The following is a 21,024-nucleotide window of genomic DNA, read 5'->3' on the forward strand; positions in this document are numbered from 1 at the left end:
CGTGATCGACTAGCCCACCGGACCGAAGCCCATGCCATTACAGGATTTTTAAGCGTCCACTTAAGGGCCCCTGGTTACGCGAAGTGGTCTGGAGGGCGAGAGGAGCCCATGTAAATCCCCTCGTGGCCAACGCGAATCGAACCCGCGACCGTATCGGGGCCGAAGCTCCCTCAAGTACCACTAGGCCAACTCGAGTTGGTTGTCATGGAGTTCTTTACGTTGGTTTGTTATCTATTTCTTTAGAAACCTGTAAGCTTCGGCATTTGATCAATAAGAAAGTATTCAGTTCATTTTCTAACGTGTTGCAAGCTCGTGTGAGAAACAGATAGAGAGTTCAAAATGAGTGACAAGATGAGAAAGTTCTTTAAAAAGAAAAAAACTGCAAATGGCATAGTAAATGAAAGCGCTCCAAAGAACTCCAAACGTAACAGTGTTTAAGCAAATGCAAAATGAGTTTCCAGAGACACAGAGATAAACTTCAAACGAACCAAAACAAGACACAGAGATAAACTTCAAAGGAACCAAAACAAGACACAGAGATAAACTTCAAACAATACACAGAGAGAGAGAGAGAGAGAGAGAGAGAGAGAGAGAGAGAGAGAGAGATCACCCCAAATGGCATCATTAACTTTGAGCTTGGCTGCCTCCGAAGAAGCCTGTTAGGCCTTGTCGCTATAACCAGTAACGCACTAAAAACGACAAAAGCATTAAGCAGTTCAGAGCTTGAGAAAAGAAAATCCATTTTTGAAAACAAATAAGAGAGGGAAGAGGAGAAATTACCTTTTCGGCATGAAGAAGATAAGAAGCGGGTTTTGGTTGCTTCGTCCTCCCATTCCACACTTTCAATCCATCACTACAAGAAAACACATGCTTAACGACGAAAATTAACGAAGAAAAACAATCATCGTAAATTTGCGTCGAGTTTACGACGAATTTACGTGAAAAACTAAAGTCATCGTTATTTCCTCGTAACGTAACGACAAAACTGTTTCGTCGTAAAGTGGATGTAATTTTACGAGTATTTTACGAGGAAAAACTATTTCCTCGTAAATACGACGTAAACTTTGCGTGGTATTTACGAGGGAATAGTTTACGTGTATTTAGCGAGAAAATTTTTGAATCCACCAACTTCATAGGTGTTACACGTTTTTTTTGCCCACCTAATTAATTTTCGTCGTAAATTCATAGAAAAATTACAACTACCAGATTCGAATTTTCCAGGGGATACTGAAGCTGAAATGCGTCCTCTTCAAATGTGAATGGTTCGACCCCGTCGTCAACAGAGGTGTTCGGTCTAACAAATTCGGTGTAGTTGATGTCAACGGTGGACGAAGGTACAACAAATTCGAGCCTTTCATCTTAGCTTCACAAGCAGACCAAGTTAGCTTCCTTCCATACCCTCGGATGAGAGATTCAGGTATAAATTGGTTAGCAGTGATCAAAGTTACACCTCGAGGACGAATCATCAGTGGAGAAGAACCACCATTGCAAGAAGAACAGATAAATGAAGTTGAGGAACCTGAACAAGAAATTGATGACATCCTTCTCATTGATCCGCATAATCACGAGTACGAAGATCTTACCGATGATGCCACAGACGAAGCTGTTGAAGACGAGTTTAATGAAAATGATGATGTTTCTAGTGATGACGAGAATGTCGATGTATCCGATTGATGTATTTGTTTTATGAATAAGATGAGGGAGTTTGTTTTATGAATAAGATAATGTGGGGTTTGTTTTATGAATAAGGTAATACTAGGAGTTTGTTTTATGAATAAGCAAATGTGGGAATTGTGGTTTTGAATGGAAATAAAGATGGGGTTTGGAGTATATGAAGTAGAAAATAAGGAATATGGGGTTTGGGGTTTCGGATTCAAGGGATTTAAACATAACACTCGTTAATTCCACGTAACAAAAAATCGTCGTAAAGGACTCGTAGGTCAACGAGGAAATAACGAGGAAATATAAAAATACAGAACGCGGGACTCGTTAATTCCACGTAGGACAAAATCGTCGTAAATACCACGTACGATGAATTCGTCGTAAAAACCACGTAGGATGAAATCGTCGTAAATACAACGTAAGACAACGAGGAAATAACGACGAAACCTAAAAATAAAGATGCGGTTTGGAATATATGAAGTAGAAAATAAGGAATATGGGGTTTGGGGTTTGGGGTTTCGGGTTTCGGGTTTCGGGTTTGGGGTTTGGGGTTTCGGGTTTTTGGTTTCGGGTTTCGGGTTTAGGGGTTCGGGGTTTGGGGTTTGGGGTTTGGGGTTCGGGGTTTAGGGGTTCGGAGTTTGGGGTTTTGGGGTTAGGGGTTCGGGGTTTCGGGTTTTGGATTTCGGGTTTCGGGTTTCGGGTTTGGGGTTTCGGGTTTGGGTTTGGGGTTCTAGTTATTTAACCATAACACTCGTTAAAAATAACGACGAAACTTAAAATTAAGTATGGGGTTTGGAATATATGAAGTAGAAAATTAAAGATGGGGGTTTGGGTTTCGGGTTTCGGGTTTGGGCTTTCGGGTTTCGGGTTTGGGGGTTGGGGTTTGGGGTTTCGGGTATGAGGTTTCTGGTTTCGGATTTCGGGGTTTCGGGTTTGGGCTTTCGGGTTTCGGGTTTGGGGGTTAGGGTTTAGGAATAACGACGAAACTTAAAATTAAATATGGGGTTTGGAATATATGAAGTAGAAAATTAAAGATGGGGGTTTGGATTTTGGGTTTCGGGTTTGGGCTTTCGGGTTTGGGGATTGGGGTTTGGGGTTTCGGGTATGGGGTTTCGGGTATGGGGTTTCGGGTTTCGGATTCTAGGGATTTAAATATAACACTCGTTAATTCCACGTAGGATGAAATCGTCGTAAATACCACGTAAGCATAAATCGTCGTAAAGACCACGTAACCAGAAATCGTCGTAAAGACCACGTAAAAAGATTTAAACATTAAACACGTTAATTCCACGTAAGCATAAATCGTCGTAAATACCTCGTAGTGTAAAAACTAGAAAAAAGGGAAAATGATCAAAATACCAGAATAACATGTGGCAAGGCTTCCAGCAATTATAATACGTAAGTCTCGCCCACATGAATTCTAATATCTTATTCTTTTCCTATTTTTTTCAAATATTTATAATTTGAATATGATTTTGCCGAGGAATGTGATTTCAGATAGGTGTGTGATTTGGGAGTTTATGTGTGGTTTGAGAATGAGAGTTGTGGGTATATTTATAGGAAAGCAAGCCTCGTTAATTCCACGTAGGCAAAATCGTCGTTAATACCTCGTAAACAAAAACACGGGCCTTTGTGATTCCTCGCAATTTCCTCGTTAAAAAAAACACGGGCCTATGTAACTGCTCGCTATTTCGTCGTAAACTTACGACGAATTTGAGACGATATGTAATCTTATATATACACCCGAGCGCTCACTCTTTCTTTCCTCTCTACTTCCTCTCCATTTCGTAGCAATGGTAAGCCTCTCTGATTCCTCTCTAATTTGGTTAGTTTAGGATAGATTAGGTGGTTAGTATAGGGAATTTAGATAGGTTTGCGGATTTTATGTTATTTAGTGTTGATTCGGTGGATAATGTTGGGAAATATATTGTTGATGTTAATTTTAAAATTTTCATTTTTTTCCCAGGTTCGAAAAGAAAGACTTACTGCCCATTACAGAGAGATCTTCGGTGAGCCGGGTAGTCGTATAGACCCGGCCTCTTCTTCCGCTCCCAGTTCTTCGGGCCAGGAGACTGTCCCCGAGACTCAGTACACTCAGAGAGTCTCTGGGTCTACTTCTTCTAGTGCACCATCGGCTCCTCATGTGCCTCCTCCGATGCCTCCTCCTGTGCCTCCTCCGATGGCACCTCCGATGGTCGCCGATATTCATCCTGATCTGATGGTGCCTCCGAGTGCTCCTTACTCGCAGTACACTGTAGAGGACATTCTCAGTGTGCCAGGCAGAGAAGGTTTACCAGTCATCGACCCAGACCGACCGGACGGAACATTGTGGTATGTTGCATTAATTTTTTTTTAATTCGTTTAAATTTCTTTTATAACATTAAAAAATAATTTATATTTTAAATTTGTATTTTCCAGGTGGGGGGTTGACGGATGTCTTGCATCGGACGTAACCGACACGATCAAGGGTTACTTCTCCATGGCACATTCAAACTGGAGTAAGACGCATCACTACGTCAGAAAGATGTGGTTCAAAATTTAAGCTGTAAGTTTCTATTAATTAATTATATATATTTTAATTTTTTCATGATTTATATATATACTTTCTAAAAAACTAAATGTTAATTTAATTTTTCCAACAGCAAAAATATAATTGGGCCTTGGGGATCACTGAGAGGGTGAGGAAGAAGTTTAACGCGAAAGCGAATGTTCGCTTGTTGGACACGGTCTCCAACTGGAAGGGTGACTGGATCGTGAAGGGGTATGAGCGTGGCAAACCCGCTGAGCTCACCACGGATGTGTGGGATGGCCTCATCCGTTATTGGCGCCTTCCTGATTCCATTAGAATCGCCCAGTCTTGCTCTAACTCCCGTAACACGGTCGATGAGCACGGGAACGGGCCGATGCTTCACACTACGGGCCAAAAACCCCACGCCGGTGTCCGTTTGGAAATGGTAGTTAAATATTTTATTAAATAATTTTTTTAATACATATATTAATTTATTCTGACTTTCTTAAATGTTTTTTAGGCCAAAGAGACGGGACATCTCCCGTCTCTTATGGAACTTTACGAGAGGACCCACAAGAACAAGGCGGGCGTATTTGTAGATGGCAAGTCCGAGCAAATCTACAACGACGTAGTTGCTCGGGTTGAAGACCGCCAGACTCAGCTGACCCAGCAGTCTACCGACGGAGTACCCGTCACCTTATCCACACTTGAAGTGGATAAGATTTACGAGAAGGTAAATTTTCAAAAAAATTAATTTTTAATTATTTATTTAATTTAACTTTAAATTTTTACTTACAATATTTATTTTTTGTTTTTAAGGTTGTCCCTAAAAAAAGGGACGGACGTTGGGTATTGGTTCCGTCAACGATGTTCCGAGAGCGACATCGTCTTATGGTCAGCGACGGGATGATGAAGTCACGGAGCTGCGTAGAGAGTCCGCTCAGCTGCGTAACGAGTTGACCGCGACAAAATCTCGTATGGGTGGAGTCGAGGCTTCTTGGACGTTATTGCGGCCATAAATCCGGAATGGGAGTCCATGTTGAGGAACATGCGACAACAACATCCCATTCAAGGCGAGTCATCCGACGTACATAACGAGGTGGATGTTACGAGGAGGAGTGATGAATTCTACCGGGCGATGAACGACCCTTAGTTTTTTTTTTTGTTGTTGTATTATATAAATTCAAAACTTATTTATATATAAAATATTTTCATATTGATTTATTTTTATTTTGAATTTTAATTTATTATTAAATTAAATAATTTTAATTATTTTTTAATTATATTTTTAAATTCTGTAAAATAATAAAAACGAAGTAAATTCGTAGCCAATGTACGAACTCTTTACGTGGAAACCTTACGAGGAAATGACGAGAAACATTTAACGAGTATTTTACGAGGAATCATTTACGAGGAAATAACGAGGAAAAGTTTACGACCATTTTACGAGGAAATCATTTCGTGGTTGTTACGTGTATTTTTCGAGGAAACTCTTTCAAGATATTTACGTGTAGGTTACGAGGAACTATTTTCGAGGTATTTACGAGGAATTATAGCGACGTCCTTATGTGGAATATTGACGTGGTCTTTACGACGAATCGTCCTACTTCGTCTTTACGACGAAATATATTCCTCGCTAAGTTACGACGAATTAGCGAGGAAATATGTGTTACGACAGACGTGTAACGAGCAAACGCGTTTCCTCGCTAATTCGTCGTAAAGCCTCTTTTACGACGAATTAGCGAGGAAAACCGCCCTCGTTAAGATTATGTTTTCTTGTAGTGCATTCTTACCATATAAAATACATAAGTAAATTTAGAATTTGCTTTGAATTTTTTTTGATAAAATTTTGAACAATTATTGACAACTTAATATTTAGATTTTACACTTTTCATTGAATGTTTTTAAAATTATTAATTACTAGAACTATTAAACATGCCACAAATTTTTTATTGTTATAATTGATTTAAAAAATTTGTTATAAAGAAATACAAATGATCAAAAATAATATGAGTATAAAATATTTTTTAACAGATGTCAATATTAAAAATGTACTATATATCTATGTTAATATCATTTAAACATAATTTTATACCATATAAAATAGAGAAAAATGTTTGTATGGATTAATAAAAATTAGTTTAAGTATTTGTATCAATTTAATTATATACGTAATATTTACTAAATTTTTAATAATTCAATATATATTTATTATTTTATAATATGTAAAAAATATATAATACTTAAAAATAATTTATATATAATATTAATTCTGCGCAAGGCACGGATCTTAACCTAGTCAAATATTAAAAGACTAAAGAGCAAAAGAAAAGAGAAAGAGAGACATATTGTTCACTTGGGTACTTAAGAACTTATTTTGGGCCGATACTGGGTTTGTAAAACTATATTGGAATGATTTATTAATTGTTTTTAGCCTAATTTAAAGCATGGTACCAAGTGTTTGACTTCAGGCCCAAGGACCCAAACGTGGCCAGGAGCAATTTAGGATTGAGGGTAAAGTTTTTTTTTAACAGTGGAAAGAGACGCTTGTTGAACAAGCAATGTATGGTGGAAGGCTAAAAACTTCCGAAAACAAAACACAAATAGAAACAAAAGACGACAAAGCATCAGAAGATACTTAAAATGATAAGAACATAACATCAGCAGAGGAGAAAGGCCTGAAACCAGGCAAACTCGCACTCCTCTGAACCAGTGATCATCTGGTCTCGGCCTCTGCATTAAGGCGCTCCTGCAACCAACGAGGGCCTCCACGGGCAATATAGGATATTAGGATGCCACCCGATTCCCCTTAATAACACTCTGTGCAATCTCCAATGCTGGTTGGTTCCTACTCTCCATAACATGAACACATTGCCACCCATCAAGGTATAGTAACAACTCATGACTAGAGTATACAAGCCCTTGAACTAATGTGTATCTCTGAGGGTATAACATAGCTTCTCAGACCAGTAGATAATGAGATTCCAAGATAACCCCACACTGACGAGTTGAAACCATACTCTCCACTGCAAACTTTAAACCCAACAGCTCCGCTTCCATTTGGGACTGAACACCAGAGAATGAACTTCGACTATGCATGATCGTCATCCCATATGGTCCCTCAATATCCACGACGCTCCATTATAACCATTCGGTCTTTCCCACGCAATACCAACATTGCATTTAAGAGAGCCAACCGGGGGAGGAGACCATTTCAGAGGAGTTGTGAGCCTACCCGAGCGATTGTCTGACTCCACCCTCTCAGTAGTATTAACCGCAAACCAAATGCTAGCCTCCTCTAGAGCTTTGGATAGGATTGAGACCGGACTTGTTTGTGTTCTCGCAAAGATCAACTCATTTCGCCCTTTACAAATCTGCCACATGATCCAAATGAAGCTATTGTTCTGTGCCTCATTCCCCTTTTTATCATTGACGATCAATAAGTGATATATATTAAGGAAAACAGAGCTTCTCGAAAAGCCCCCCTGAGGAAGCTTGATAGTTGATCTCGCCCATACCTCCTGAGCTACAGGACAGTGGAAGAGCAGGTGGCAGATGGACTCCGTTGCAGACGCGCAAACAGCACAAGTAGTATCCAACTGAATTCCTCTAGACCTGAGTCTATCTTTAACAGCAAGAGCACCAGCTAACACCTTCCAGAGAAAGTGCTTGAGCTTCGAAGGAACTTTGATTTTCCAGATGCTACTCCATAGCTTCTTCTCAATAGGAGGCAAACCCTGCTGTGGTTGATCAATGTTTTGTAGAGTCTCTATAAACCGGTAGCCACTCTGTGAGGAATAAGACCCGTCCTTCGTTAATCCCCATTTGTAAAAATCTTCAACGCAATGGTTGGGTCTGATTTTAAGAATCAACTCTGCATCCTCCACAGTAAAAGTACGTCTAACCAGAGATTCATCCCATCTATGAGTACCAGGAATAAACAAATCCGCGATAGTGAGATTCAGATCAATCACGCTATCTTCTCGATACATATGAAACTTAGGAACAGAGTTTAGAATCCATTTTTCTGACCAGATGTTTGTATCACGACCGTTGCCTACTGCCCTGACCAAGCCTTCTTTTAACAATTCTCTCCCATGCAACAAACTTCTCCACGCGAAAGATGGGCGCGAACCAATACTGCACTCCAAGAATGAACCATTTTGGAAATAACGACTCTTGAGCACTCTCGCGACTCCAAGCCTGTTTACCCAAAAGAGCCTGATTGAACTTCTCAATGTCGTGAAAACCCAGAACACCTTCTTCCTTTCTTTTACAGAGCTTAGACCACGCGACCCATGAGATCTTTCTTTTGTTTTCACCACTGCTCCACCAGAATTCGGACATGGCACTAGTAAGCTTAGCACACAAGTCTTTAGGAAGTTTAAAGACTGACATCCCATATATCGGTAGTGCCAAGCATATTGATTTCAAAAGAACTTCTTTACCTCCATGTGAGAGCGACTTAGCAAACCAGCCATGCATCCTGGACTTGAGTCTTTCACGTATGAAGTCCAACAGGTCCCGTTTCGAGCCTTTGAAAGATTCTGGAAGTCCAAGATAGGTGCCTTCCCCACCTTCTTTCTCAATACCCAACACACCTTTGACTTCCAGTTTTGCTTCGTCACTAACTTGAGAACCAAAAATAATAGATGATTTTTGAGTATTTATAATCTGACCTGATGCATCCCCATAAAGTTTTAAGCAATTCCTCAGTTCCATACTATCAGCCTGGTTTGCACGACAAAGCATCAGACTATCATCAGCGAACAACAAGTGATGCACTACAGGACCACCCACCCCCAAACTGATGCCATGAATATTCCCTTGCTCAGCCAAAAGATTCATCTTATTGACTAGAGCTTCAGCACAGAGAATGAAGAGAAGTGGAGATAAGGGGTCCCCTTGGCGAATGCCACGTTCAGGTCTGATAAACCCATGTTGTCTCCCATTCAGCAAAATCGTGAAGGAGACTGTAGAAATGCAAGCCATCACCCAATTGATCCACACCCTTGCAAAGCCCATCCTCTCTAGTAATGTCTCCACAAAGCTCCACTCAACTCGATCGTAGGCTTTTGACATGTCAGTTTTCACAGCCATATAGTCTGATGAGATTGAGCTGGAGGTCCTAAGTCCAAGCACCATCTCATGAGCTACTATCACATTATCAGTAATCAAACGCCCACTCACGAAAGCACCTTGTGTGTCTGATATAACCGAAATATGTGGGCTCCACTAAACCATAAAATTCGGTTTCAAAAGTCAAGAAATAAAGACTGATCTTGGAGGGGTTTTTGCAATGTTCGCGGTCCCACCGAAACGTGGCAATCCACGATTGATTTACTTTTTAATTTTTTTTAGACAAAAAAAAATTCAAACGGTTTTACCGTCAATCATGCTCTAAATCTTGCGTAAGTAAATAGTAATTTAGTAAACACACAACAAAATAACTGGTTCAGAGACTTGACCATCAGCTTGAAAGGATTCGAGATTTTGAATTATTGAAGTTTAGCACAATCCTCTTTCCTTTTTTTTATGAACAATCCTCTTTCCTTAAGTTTAGATATATGTGGATCTTATAATTGACTCTACATTATCTCAAAATCACCGAATTAAACAAGATGTCTTTTGTCATTGTAAAGTTAATGTACTCTTAATGCATGTTATTGAAGTAGAACGATCATTAGTATAAAAGACGGTCCTTTAAATTTTTCAAAGCTAACTTAATTTATACTTGTTGATATCTTGCATTCATTAGTGTGTACGTCTTCTATGGTAAATTAAAAGTATATTTTAAGTAAGTGGAAAAAAAAAGAGTTGATATGTATGCATGTGGCGGACTCACTTGGACAACGTTGGGTTCAATTGATACCCCTAAAATTTGAAATAAATTGTATTTTGCTTAAAGGTATCTTGATTTCTAAAAGAAAAATGGTGAAAAAATAATGTTGAACCTATAAAATTTAAGATTAAATTTCTCTATGACCCCAGTTAGGAACGATTCTAGGTCCGCAATAATGGGCGGGTTGGTCTATTTGGGCTCTTTTTACTGGACAGTTTTGGTCAATATCTAAATAGGACCATGTCCAAATAAGATCACACAAAAAAAACCATATCAGTTGAATTGTCCATGGGATCCAGACGTCTATTTAGTATAAATAACAATTTTTATTGTAAAAGATGAAAATATACTAAATTTCGTATATATTATAGACTTAAACTTTATTATTTTGCAATTTGAATTTTTATGAGAAATTTTGATTTTGAGATTTTTGTGATTTTGATAAAAAATATGACTTTCGGTTTCCGGAAAACGTGATTTTGCGGTTTTAACCAAGAAAATGTAATTTTAACGGAAAATTGCGATTTTGCAGTTTTGGCGGAAAGACAGGATTTTATGGTTTTAATGGAGAAAATATAATTTTTGCAGGAAAATATGATTTTTCGGTTTTGGCCAAAACTCAATTTTATCATTTTGGTAAGACAAATGAAATTTGTAATTTTTTGCTTAATTTTCTAAACTTAGATATTTTAGCTATTTGGACTGTTCAATATCCAGATGGTCTTGTCCGATTTTGTCCAAGAGCCAATTGGATTTGTCCAAGAGCCAATTGGATTTGTCCATTTAAACCTATTTAAATTTAGTCTATGTGTCCATATTAACCCATAATAATTTGGATACGCGCATGGACAATCCACCCATTTTACATCCCTACATGTATGTATGTTATCGAAATATATTAATTGAAAAGTTGGTAAAATGAATCTTAACAATTTTAACCAAAAAACGTTTTATATATTAACATTTTTTTTTGTCAACTTATATATTAACATATATTTCTACAAAAAAATAGATTCCATCACTGACTGCTTATGCTACTAGCCAACTATGCATGTATTATACTATAGTACTTAACGATGTTGATTACACAATTACCGTATTTTAATTATTCCAATGTTTAAATATGGTATACGTATCCACAACGTTTGCATCTGTTTGAAAAGACAACACATGGTTCAGGTTTAAGATTTATTATAATTGATGGTATTTAATTATCTAATAATGATCACCAAAAGGTATGTACCTTTCTCTCATGCATGCAAATTATTTAAATACTTTGATTCACTCGTCATGAGATACCAAAGAGTGGAAGAACACAAATATTAGACGACAAAGATTTTATTAAAAATCTAACACTGAATCGATTTCAGCTGTCCTACTGCGTCAACAACCAGGAAATTTGGAAGATGTTAACATTTTCTTACTAAAATATATAGTACCTTATACTATCATAATAAAAGACATTAAATGCCGAAAATGTCGATGTGAATATATATTTGATTTTCGTGATTTTTGCGATTAATTTCTCTTGGCCATCGTGATAAGATAATTTTAATTAGATAATGTTTATAATATACTTCATAACAATATTAATGTGGAAAATATAGAACGGTGCATTTTAGGTTTGAACTGGTTACGTGAATACTATAAACTTTTTATTGAAAATAGCACATAAGACAATTTAGGCTAATTGCTGATTAGGTTATAATCCTTATCTTCGTGTACCATCAAGGCTGCTATAATATGTATACTAGATTTTGACCGCGCTTGAAAGCGCGGGTTTGATTTTGTTTTGCTTTTCATAATTATGAAATTTAGGGTTTGAATCATATAATTTTGAAGATTATATCACTAATAAATAGGTCATTTGCATAAGCACAATTAATTTGTATGAATTTTATCACGCGTTTGCGTTTTTGAAGTTTGTTCGAAATTTGTTTGAAGATTCATTTGTATGTAAAAATAGTATATCAATTTGAAACTGGTATAAATATAATTATTAGTAACAATTTATGTTACTTTTAATTGTATGTATATTAACAATCAAACTACCAATTATAAAACCAAGTATTAGAATATTTTTTAAATTTTTTTTAAAAAAGTATCTAAAATATAAATCTAAACTACAATTTCCTATTTTATAAAAGTATCGGAGAGACATATGTTCCATCATTAAAAGTTAGGTTTTAAAAAGAATGTTTTATTCACATATATTTTTGTAAGTTATGTTCTTAAGTATTTGGGATTTTTCCTATTTTAAATTTAATGTGGGTCTCAATTTAATTATGTTAAAAATTTTGGTCTTATTAATTTGGGTTTATCTGTGTTAGAAATTAATTTTGTAGTCGATGGTACTACGCTCCTTGTGGGTGAAATGAATATTTCGATGTTTTTAAAAGTGGGGGAAATGAATATTTCGATAAGGTTATGTTCTAATAGGTTGTGCTTTGGTCTTGGTTCATGTAATTTATTTTGTTTGGGTAGGGTGGTTTAGCAATCTATTTAAATAGTTAAGAATAAATAATAATGTATCGAGTTTGATAGTTAGAGTAAAAATCGCTTATATATAAGGTAAAATATCTTGTCAAGTATTGTTATAATATAAAGGAGAAGTCCAAAAAAAATAAAAAAGTAAAGGGTCCAAATAATTTTTTTAAGTAAATTTATTAAAACTCTTTCTCTTTTAATAGTATTGATAGCCGTATAGGGTATAGGGGTAGTTCTGAAACTTTCTGGCCTTAGAAAAAGGCGTGGTAAACGGTTAAACTAAAGGGCTTTTTACAGAATTGACGTATAACTTAAAGTCAAACACAAAACTAACCTCTTTTTTTTTGAAAATTGGTTTTGCCCTATTCACCCCACAAGTTCATATAATTTACGAAAATGCCATCAATTTTTTTTTCTTTTTTTTTTCGAAAATGATATTTTTACTCTCTCACCCTCATCATCTTCAAGTAATTACAAGATTGCCATTGTCATCAATACCACAACCACCATGAACAACCAATTTGAAGCTTTTAATGCTCCCAAAATCGATTTACCCTTCTTCTTTTTCCATTCTTGTGAACTAAACACAACATATCTCTCACTTTCTCTCCACAATGAGCTAAAAAAACCCAAGATTTTGATTCTAAATTTTTTATGGTTCATAGAGTCATAGAAGCTAACGATTCTGGGTGGGTTACTTTCGTTTGTGATTCTGTGTGCTTGGAGAAGCCTTATGTATGCTAAGGAACTTATCTCACCAATTTAAGGTATGACATCGAGTTTTTTTCCAGATCTGTTCGTCAGACGACTTACTTGGGAAGTCATCTGGCTGTAGACAACTTACCTGGAAGTCGTCTGGTCAACGCAGAGGTTATTTTTGCAATTGACTTTGAAATCTGTAACCTGAGACGACTGAAAGTTAAGTCGTCTGTTTTTGTTTGGTTTCAAAAAAAATTCCAAAGAACCTAGACGACTTACATTTCAGTCGTCATAGGTTAGTTTTGCATTTGACTGGATAATTTCAGAAGTTTGACTTTCCCAGACGACTTACATTTCAGTCGTCTGGCGAAAATTAAAATAATAATATTTTTTTTAAAGTAGACGACTTACAGTTATGTCGTCATAGGTTAGTTTTGCAATTGAAAAAAAAAACTTCAAAATTTAATTATACACAGACGACTTATACATCAGTCGTCCACGAGATGACTTACTTGTAAGTCGTCCACGAGATGACTTACTTGTAAGTCGTCCACGAGATGACTTACTTGTAAGTCGTCCAGGATTTTTTTCTAAGATTCTGGTCAAACCTCGTAAATCCTGGACGACTTACATTTCAGTCGTCTCGTGGACGACTGAATTATAAGTCGTCTGTATATAATTAAATCTTGAAGTTTTTTTTTAATTGCAAAACTAACCTACGACGACTTAACTGTAAGTCGTCTACTTTTAAAAAAATATTATTATTTTAATTTTCACTAGACGACTGAAATGTAAGTCGTCCAGAAAAGTCAAACTTCTGAAATTATCCAGTCAAATGCAAAACTAACCTATGACGACTGAAATGTAAGTCGTCTAGCTTTTTTGGAGTTTTTTTTTAGCCAAACAATAGTAGACGACTTATTTTTCAGTCGTCCGAAATAACAGATTTCAAAGTCAATTGCAAAAATAACCTCTGTGTTGACCAGACGACGTATAGTTTAGTCGTCTGGACAACTTAGATTGAAGTCGTCCGCGTCTTCTCCGCTAGTTTTTAAGTCTTCTACGTTAGTTTTTGAATAACTTGTATTTTTAAGAGTGATAAGTAACTTCAAGATATGTAAAACTCATATTTACAAAATATGTTCTCTCCCTTAGTTTTACTAAATTTGACTAAGTTTTTCAACGCAAACTTATAATAAAATATGATATGCTTTGACTAGTTACTATTGTTTGTTTCCATCTCTTAAGTATTATTGTTATAGACAATAATGATGACTATTGTTATGAGTTGGAAGAAGGGTTAAAATACTTCTTAAAATGTTGTATCAATATAAAGCTACCAACATTCTTGTTTATTAAGATGAGAAAAAGGCCATTGGAGTTTATTATTGCATATGAGAGATCCAAAGATAAGAAAAAGGCTACTGAAGTCTATTATTTCATTGATTTGTAAATGTGTAAACACATTGTTAGCACATTTAATACATCTTGGAAAACATTATTACTGATTTTACAAAAAATTCACAACTAAAAGAGTAGACATGCAATTCACAAAACAGACCACAAACAAAACTATTATAGATCATTCCTCTACAAAGACAAGCTTGGATTCCACTTGAGTAGACAAGACCACACGACTTTTAAGAAGTCCAGACGACTTCTAAGAAGTCCAGACGACTTTCAAGAAATTCAGACGACTTTGTCAGAAGACTTTTAGGAAGTTCAGACGACTTCCAGACGACTTTACAGGAAGTCCAGACGACTTTACAGGAAGTCCAGACGACTTTACAGGAAGTCCAGACGACTTTGTCAGAAGACTTCCAAGAAGTCCAGACGACTTCCAGACGACTAACAGGTAAGTCGTCCCAGAAGTCTTCCAGATCTGAAAAACCTGCATATTAAATCCAGATCTGAAAAACCTGCATATCCAAAAACGTTCAAATGGCTTAAAAACAGAAAAAATGAGTGAAAGATTAGATAAATCTACCTTTACAGAACACACAAAAATACATATCTAAAAATAACAGATCTACCTTTAAATTAGTGGAAGATGAGTACCATCTAATTAAAAACCTGCAAAAAAGATAGATTAGTAAGAAAGACATGAGACAAAACTGGAAAATTCATATAAAGTTTGGTGTTTTCAAGTCAAAGAGATTAGAGTGGGTTTGGAGAGTTTTAGTTTGGGAAAAAAGTAAGAACTTTATACAACAAGAAGTTATCAAATGAAGAAAAATCAGACATAAGAACTTACCAAAACGCTCAGATCTATTATAAAAGGGAGACTTCGTCAGAAGACTTCCATGAAGTTCAGACGACTTCCTGGAAGTCCAGACGACTTCCTGGAAGTCCAGACGACTTCCTGGAAGTCCAGACGACTTCCTGGAAGTCCAGACGACTTTGTCAGAAGACTTCCAAGAAGTCCAGACGACTTCCAGACGACTAACAGGTAAGTCGTCCAAGAAGTCTTCCAGATCTGAAAAACCTGCATATCAAATCCAGATCTGAAAAACCTGCATATCCAAAAACGTTCAAATGACTTAAAAATAGAGAAAATGAGTGGAAGATTAGATAAATCTACATTTATAGAACACACAAAAATACATATCTAAAATTAATAGATTTACCTTTAAATTAATGGAAGATGAGTACCATTTGATTAAAAACCTGTAAAAGAGATAGATTAGTAAGAAATACATGAGACAAAACTGAAAAATTCATATAAAGTTTGGTGTTTTCAAGTCAAAGAGATTAGAGAGAGGTTGGAGAGTTTTAGAATGATGAACATTACATTTTTGTTGCAGCCATTTGAGAGGAAAAGAGAGAATGTGTAAATTTTTCTTTATATAGGGAGACAAAAAATCCAATTAGATTAAATATTTTTTACTCAGACGACTTCCTGGACGACTTATATTTCAGTCGTCTGGTGAAGAAATTAAAACAGACGACTTACATGTAAGTCGTCCAGAAGAGTTTAATATTTTTAGCGGGAAATTAAATATTTTTAGCGGGAAACTAAAATAGAAGACTTTCCAGACGACTTACAAGTAAGTCGTCTGGTTTAAATTATTTAAGCGGAAAAATAATTTTTAAAAAAAATTTTAGGCGGGAATATTTGGACGACTTACATGTAAGTCATCTGTTTTAATTTCTTCACCAGACGACTGAAATGTAAGTCGTCCGAGTAAATTATTCAACAGACGACTAAAATATACGTCGTCCGAGTAAATTATTCAACAGACGACTGAAATATAAGTCGTCCACACCCTAAACATAACCCCTAAACTTAATTATCTAATTAAAGACTTCATAAAATCAAATCAAACTTGAAAAGTGTTTATTATACACATAAATAAACACACATAGGTGAAAACTAATTTTTGAAAAAAACATTTTAGTTTTCCAAAATCTAACCCTAACAATACATACAATACTAAAACATATGTTTGCCAAACTCCTAAACCAAAGTATTTCATGATTCACTACTTCCACTCATCTATCTTCAAAACAAATCAATTTTATCATATCTTAATTTATATCACTTAAAACTGTTTATAATTACTTGATTTTTATTTTTCACGCATCAAAATATTTTTTTACAAGATTTATAAATTATTTTTAAAATAAACCGGTACCAGACGACTTACACTTCAGTCGTCCAGACGACTTCCAACATCTCAGACGACTCAGACGATTTACTAGGGCTATATTCGTAAAAATGGCTTCTGTTTTTTTGTTTGGTCACAAGGGGCTGAGCTGTAATTTCACTAGGCTTTTAGGTTAGTTTTGCATTTGATTCAAGTTTGGGTATAAGTTTGGGGTTAAAATCAAGTTGTGGGTTAGTTTTGGCAAAAATCCCTAAACTAAATTGATGTAATTTACTTTATTGAGGTCCACTAACTTTGATCTCGGCCCAAATGGAACTGTAAACTCAAACTTTTGTCGGTTATATAAGATCGAGTACAAATGATACAAATATTTGAGCCTCTAGAAATGAATCGTCCGCTTTTGAAATTTTCTCGAAATGTAGAGTTGTTTTATTCGAAGATCATACAAGACACGTCCATACGTGGCGCAAAGCCAAGTTTTAAGAACGCCACGTGACATTTTTTTGCATGCATCCCCTTTGAATATCAAGATTCTCTTTCTCAAGATTAAAGACAGTGTTGCTGTGTTCCTAAGATGTAGTGTGGGTGATGGGAAAACAGCTAAGTTCTGGTATGATTTCTGGAATGATATGGGATCCTTGATCTGTACGTTTGGTGAATCTGGCACCAGAGAACTTCGTCTTCGAAGGGAGGCAAACGTGTGTGAGGCGGCTGCTAATGGCCACTGGCTACTTCCTCATGCTTGGTCCGACGAGGTAGAGACTCTGTAGATTGTCCTCTCAACAATGACCCCTCCTTCTGATGAGAATGGCAGGGATGTCTATCTGTGGAGGAATGGAGAGGACCATTATGTCCAGAAGTTCTCGACCAAGGCTACTTGGATTAGGCTAAGAGAACCCTCATCTCTGGTACCATGGAGCAGACTAGTCTGGTTCAAGGAAGAAATACCAAGATGTTCTTTTGTTACTTGGATGGTGGCTCTCGCTAGGCTTCCCACTAGGGATCGGCTTGCTTCGTGGGGCATGAACGTTCCAACGCAGTGTGTTCTTTGTCTCTTCGGAACAGAGTCTCATTCTCATCTTTTCTTTCAATGTCCTTTTGTTGCAGCAATTTGGGCTAAGTTCTCTGCCAGTCCAGTTCTGCTTGCTCCAGTCTCTATCCAAGCGCTTGCTGGTGTTATTGATCATCCCCAACTCGCTGGAGTTGCTGGTATGGATGCTGTGCTGAAGCTTATATTGCAGGTAATTGTGTATTGCATCTGGCGGGAACGTAACGTGCGCATCTTCCAGCAAGTCTCTACATCAGTTGCTGAAGTCTTCTCTCGGGTGGACCGTCTCATCAAGGACCGCCTGCTTGCCATCAGTCGTCACGCCCAACCTCCGCCATCGCCTTCGTTGCTCCTGCTCTATCTCTATTTGTTGCCCGCGGGTCTGTAATTCTTGCTCTGTTGTCTTTGCTCTCTCTTATTTTTTTGTAATAAGTGGTTTGCCACAATTCTAAAAAACTGAAAATCTTGGTATAAATCTTAACATTTAAACCAAAAAAAAGATTCTCTTTCTCTGACTTTGATTTCTGCACCTATAAGTTTGTATGATCTCTATTTAACCGAACATCGATCAGCTCAGCTTTATCCATCAATACATACATTTTCATTTCGATAACAAGAAAAAAATGCCAGGGATCACACTAGGAGACACGGTGCCAAACCTAGAGGTGGAGACGACACACAAGAACTTCAAGCTCCATGACTACTTCGCCGATTCTTGGACCGTCCTCTTCTCTCACCCTGGTATATAAGAACATCCTTATATCTTGACTAACCCAGTCAAGTTTCATTTTTTTCCTTAAATTGATCGAAATATATGAAGCATCTCCAATTTATTTACTCTCCTTATTGACAAATGGACTTAAAGGGGATTTCACACCTGTATGCACAACCGAGCTTGGTGCGATGGGAAAATACGCTCATGAGTTCGAGCAGAGAGGTGTGAAGCTCCTTGGTTTGTCTTGTTGATGGCGGCCAAACATAAGAACAAGATTGCCACGCCGGTTAACTGGAAACCAGATGAACCGGTTGTTATCTCACCAGCTGTGTCAGACGAAGAGGCTAAGAAGTTGTTTCCTCAGGGTTTCAAGACTGCCGAACTTCCGTCCAAGAAAGGCTACCTACGTGTCGCCGATGTCTCTTGAAAGACCGAAAAGAAAGAAACTAGTTATGTTGTATGAGTGGATTGTATAATAATGCTCACAATGGGTTGATAAAAATATGAAAAACTACGTTTGTAACGTATCGTGTGTGTACTCTGGAGGATATAGCCTTATATTAATAGAAATAATGTATGTTTTATAAAGTGGTGTACTACGACGTCTCACCGATCTGAAACGTGCTGTTTGACTAGTTAAACTAAACAGTGTTCCCTGACTTAAACAAACGTCCATGATGCAAAAACCAACAGCTGACGATGTTTTCCGTCTCTTTTGTTGTCATCCGTCATTGATAAAATGAACAAAATCTTTTATATCCGACGAGTTTCGGAAATTAAAAACCATAGAATCACTACAAGAAATATGTACATTCTTAGCTCACGAAAAACACTATAGTAAACCTTTCATAGCGTTTTCTCATATGCTATAGCTCACGAAAAACACTATAGTAAACCTTTCATAGCGTTTTCTCATATGCTATGTCGTCGGCAGCCATCATAGGTACTCCTTCTACGATAGCATTTTTAAAATGCTGCGAAATGTTCAGATACGATAGCAATACTTGAATGTTGTTATTAACTTTAATTATAGCACTATTTTTTGTTACAAATTGATTGCGATTCGTATATTCGTGCTATAATAAGTCTTTTGTACAATAAACCACAAATAATTATAATTAAAAATAAATAATTAAAAATTAAACTGAAAATTACTTTATAATTAAAAATAAAATAAATTTTATTTATAAAATTAAATTGGTTTACAAATAAATTATGGTTTACTAAACTAAACCAGATATTAAAAAATAAAGTTAAACCACTACAATTTCCTAACTCTACACCAAACCAAATCTAAACCGTATTAAAACAAAACCTAAAAAATAATTAACCCTAATCAAACCGCCGCTTCTTCTTCTTACGCCTCCACATGCCGTCGCGTCTTCTTCCTCGGCTCGGACCTGCTCGCCGTCATCACCGTCCTCTCCACAGCAGAGCCCGGACCTGCTCGCTATTGTCGTCTCCAACAGATCTTCCTCTCCTCCATCTTCTTCCGCCATCTCGCCGTCGTCGCGTCTTCTTCCCCTCCTTCCTTTGAAGAGGTGGAGAATCCATGTCCGTCTCTGCCTCCTCCACCGTCAAACTCAAACCGTAAATCTTTCCATACCAGAGCTTTTCTACTTCTGTTGTGAATGACTCAGGGGCTGGTCACACCAGAGCTCCTCGTTGGCGTCGTCGTTGTTGAGAGATGATTGAGAGGGAAGTAATGGAGAAGAAGGATGTGAGAGTTCTTAAAGATTTGATACATGAAAAATTGATTGTCGAAGAGACAAAGTTCTGGAGAGAAGAAGATTGGAAGAAAAGAAGAAAAAGGAATCGACAGAGGAAATCTTGGGGAGAGAGAGAGATACACACAAAAATTGAATCTGAACCATTGATTATAATTAATCTTTTTTGGCATCGATTATAATTAATCAATGGTTAAAAATGGCGATCCTTACATCACTATCTTAACCAATAGAAAATTAGGAGTATTTTTTTTCTTTTATGTCTTCGACAAGAGTGTATTATTTATTATGTTTAGTTTATTAAAGCTTTAATAGTATATAGAAGGTATGGTGAGTTTGTTTTATGTAGGGTATATGGTCAAGACAATGTTTGAGAAGTATGGTTTTTTATGTTTCAAAATAGAGTTTAATTATAGAATGAAGATTTAAGGTCTGTGTTTTGAAAGTTATAGAATAAGATTTAAAAGATGAAATTTTGATTTTAATTTTAAGATTTGAGGTTATAGTATAAGAAGATTAGAAATTTAAAGTTTATGTTTGAATTTTAGAACTTAAAAAAAAATGTTTAGGTGTTTGTAGTGTTTGTAATTTATATGTTAAGATTTGGTGTTTAAGTTGAAAGTGTAGATTTCAATTTTTGGTACAGTACATATAGGGTTTAGAGTATATTTGGGGTTTGTGGAATAGGTTTGGACTTTAGATATAGGGTTTGGAATTTAAATTTTTA

The 21,024-nt window shown here is 36.5% G+C and overlaps 1 protein-coding gene and 1 long non-coding RNA gene across 2 annotated transcripts; both read left to right on the forward strand.

The window, feature by feature from the left end:
* The first annotated feature begins 17,592 nt into the window (after positions 1-17,592).
* On the forward strand, positions 17,593-18,243 carry LOC106427304. Its single transcript, XM_048750237.1, has one exon. The coding sequence runs from the start codon at positions 17,593-17,595 to the stop codon at positions 18,241-18,243; it is 651 nt and encodes a 216-aa protein (XP_048606194.1).
* A 127-nt stretch (positions 18,244-18,370) lies between these two features.
* Positions 18,371-19,158, forward strand: LOC125583906. The gene is made up of 2 exons (XR_007320933.1): positions 18,371-18,596; positions 18,721-19,158. It is a non-coding gene; the product is annotated as an uncharacterized LOC125583906 (long non-coding RNA).
* Positions 19,159-21,024: the final 1,866 nt, after the last annotated feature.

Source organism: Brassica napus, chromosome C3 (assembly GCF_020379485.1).
Source record: "Brassica napus cultivar Da-Ae chromosome C3, Da-Ae, whole genome shotgun sequence".
Classification (NCBI taxonomy): domain Eukaryota; kingdom Viridiplantae; phylum Streptophyta; class Magnoliopsida; order Brassicales; family Brassicaceae; genus Brassica; species Brassica napus.

What these genes read in the sequence shown, in the direction of transcription:
- LOC106427304 (XM_048750237.1), top strand. Translation starts at nt 17,593, where the DNA reads ATGACCCCTCCTTCTGATGAGAATGGCAGGGATGTCTATCTGTGGAGG.